Source organism: Carassius gibelio, chromosome B16 (genome assembly GCF_023724105.1).
Source record: "Carassius gibelio isolate Cgi1373 ecotype wild population from Czech Republic chromosome B16, carGib1.2-hapl.c, whole genome shotgun sequence".
Classification (NCBI taxonomy): domain Eukaryota; kingdom Metazoa; phylum Chordata; class Actinopteri; order Cypriniformes; family Cyprinidae; genus Carassius; species Carassius gibelio.
In genome coordinates, this window is record NC_068411.1 from 31,551,815 (window position 1) to 31,554,772 (window position 2,958).

At 41.4% G+C, this 2,958-nt stretch overlaps 1 protein-coding gene across 8 annotated transcripts in view; it reads left to right on the forward strand.

The window, feature by feature from the left end:
* Window positions 1–396: 396 nt before the first annotated feature.
* The window catches only part of LOC127975301 (KH homology domain-containing protein 4), a 9,542-nt gene continuing 6,980 nt past the window's right edge, over window positions 397–2,958 (forward strand). For all 8 annotated transcript variants that reach the window (XR_008157467.1, XR_008157466.1, XM_052579241.1 and 5 more), the window contains exons 1-5: window positions 397–565; window positions 1,297–1,468; window positions 1,667–1,783; window positions 2,752–2,831; window positions 2,929–2,958. The exon at window positions 2,929–2,958 is cut by the window's right edge and continues 23 nt beyond it. Coding sequence is in view for 6 of the 8 variants with exons in the window: in XM_052579241.1 (XP_052435201.1) it covers window positions 537–565; window positions 1,297–1,468; window positions 1,667–1,783; window positions 2,752–2,831; window positions 2,929–2,958 (428 nt within the window). In the remaining 2 variants the exon portion in view is untranslated. The remainder of the gene's footprint in view (window positions 566–1,296; window positions 1,469–1,666; window positions 1,784–2,751; window positions 2,832–2,928) is intronic.

Consider the following 2,958-nt stretch of genomic DNA (forward strand, 5'->3'; position numbering starts at 1 on the left):
TGAGCTTTTTTAACTAAATCTATAAAACTGTGCTTGATTTTCAAAAAAAAGAAAAAAAGAATCATAACTATTGAACTATATTTTGTTATGATTTTAAATCTGTATTAAACCTCAGATTGATCTCAGAGTAAAAGAGGTGCTAAAGTCTGATTTTCTGATGGCTGTGCTTTAAATAATTATAATCTTAATTATAATGATTCTGAAAGTTAACGGTCTACTATACATAGAGTCGGCATAGTCATAGTTGGGGGCGTGGCGAGGGTGGAGTCGGCGTTGGAGAAAACCATAGACAGTAAAAGTACAATTATTGTAGTCAGAGCAAACACACAAAACAATAATATGAATACAAAATACACAGAAGATCAAGGCGCATTTGATGACGTTTGTCTTCAGATTCTGCGCATGCGCGACGTTAGCGGAAGTGACGCACCTTGCTGTGTTTCCGTTGGCTGGTCCGTCTGGTTGGAGCGTCAGAAGCGGATCGGTTTGGTTCGTTTCGGTTCTTCGCAATCAGAAGCATAAACTCCACGCATAAGATGTCGTTCGGTGTCCCGCACAGCGGCGGGTGAGTAAAGTGTGTGTTCGGTCGCGCTCTGCGGCGGGAAACGCGTCTGACGCGCCGGTAATGGCGGACGTTACATAACAACATCAAGAAGACGAACAGAAGCAGAAACAGCGATATAATCACAAATCAGATCAGCACAGCTCACATAAACCGAGTCCGATACCGGGAGAACTGTGGACATACCGTCCCATGTATATATCTATATCTATATGATGTCTCTAGAATCGTCTCTGAGACTCGGTTCTTCTGGATTGAGTCTGTCTCAGTGTGTTCTGTTCCTTCATGTGACTCCAGACAGACTGATGATGATCAGATTACACACATCACTGCATTATTACTATTAATAATTAGTATTTCACACTTGACACACTACAAAAGATGGAAATAACTGACTGAACCATGTTTAGCTGCTGATAATACTAGTGTTTTAAGAGATTAGCACAGTACTGTACACACGAACACATTTAAAGTGTTTACTCTTTGTGTTTGTGATCAGTTGGTGTCTTGGAATATTTAATGTTAATGGTTTGTTGTTTTAAACTCCTTATCAATCTGTCAGTGTTTCACCAAAGTGTTCTTCTGTCACTGATGATGATGATGAAGTTATTGTGAGATGGGTTTGTTTGGTTCTGGAATGATGATGATTTACAGCTAACAAACTCTGTTAGATTGTGTTGATCGGACTGATGATGATGAAGGTTGATGTGTGTGTGTGTGTGTGTGTGTGTCAGCCGGCGCAGTAAATGGGATCAGGCCGGTCCGGTGTCCGGAGATGATGGAGGCTCTGCTCCGACCGGAGCTCTGGACGCTGCTGCCGCCGTCGCTGCCAAGATCAACGCCATGCTGGTGGCCAAAGGAAAACTCAAACCGTCTCAGATCAGCAGCACTGCTCCCGCGGAGAAAGTCAGTCTGACACACACACACACACATACTCTCTCACACACACATTTTTATTGTTTTCAGCCGATCATTGTTTCTCACAGTGTCATATGATCAGAATCCGTCTTTGACGCACATCATGTTTATTTTTATCATCGATGTTCCGATTAGGATTGTCTGACACTGAGGGGTGTGTGTGTGTGTGTGTGTGTGTGTGTGTAGGTGGCAGGTGTTGGTGGTAATAAGGTGAAAGATGATCTGGTGGTGGCCGAGGTGGAGATTAATGATGTCCCACTGACCTGTCGAAATCTGCTGACCCGCGGACAGACTCAGGACGAGGTCAGACCTGTGTGTGTGTGTGTGTGTGTGTGTGTGTGTGTGTGTGTTCTGTCCTGTGTGTGATGATGGTTTTTCTCTTGGGATGTGCCAGTATAACATTTTCTTGTTGCGATTAATTGCTAATGCTTTTATCACTGTATTATCACAATATTGAAATTGTTACAATAAAGTGTTATCGTAATGCCGTATAAGAGGTTTAATAACTCTTTTTTTTTTTTTTTTTTTTTATAACAAAAAGAACTGAACATTTAAATAGACCTGAAATAAAGCAATACACAAAAAATGCTTAAAGTTAAAGATTTTACACAGATTAAAGTGCAGAAGAGTTATAAAGACCAGAAGGTATCACTTTACAATAAGATCTCATTCCTTAATTTTAGTTAATCCTTTAATAATCACAATGCTACATTTGCTTCAGAATCTTTGTTAAAAATCTTGTTCGCTTCTTTAATAACACAGCTACATTTTTTTATTTTAACAACGTTTCGTTGATTACTGAATGTTTAGAAGATTATTTCCATGTCAGTTTATTCTAGGCTAACTAATGTATTAACTAACGAATGAAGCGCTAATGTAAAGTGTGAAGGAGCACTAATTAAAACACTCACACAATATCTAGAGCACGCTGTAGTCCAGATTAAAATGAATAAAGTCTGAAAACAAATAGTGTATAAAGTGTGAATACGTCAGTATTTGGTTCTGTGATGAAGAGCGGAGACAGAAAGCTGAGAACCATTTCAGAAGCAGAGAGCATCAGCTTGTGTTTCAGCCGTGTTCATCAGAGACTGTGGAGAGCACAGCGCTGGGGTGTTCTGACCAGTGCACGGGGAATATCCCTCACATGCATTCTATATTGAGCATCATTTGTAACAAAGAATCATTCCCGCTCGTTTAAAGTGGCCACAGTAATCGTCTTCATCATGGTGATATAATGCGTAGCTGATGACAGATGTGTGTCCTGCTCTCAGATCAGCAGAGTGAGCGGCGCTGCGGTGTCCACCAGAGGACGCTTCATGACCACAGAGGAGAAGAGCAAAGCACTGCCCAGGTCTGTCCTCACACTCCTGTCTCTGCTGGTCTCTCTGACAGGAAGTGCTCTGTGATGATTATAGATGTTAATGCATCACTCTCCCATGTTTCTGCAGTGACCGTCCACTCTATCTGCACGTCCAGGG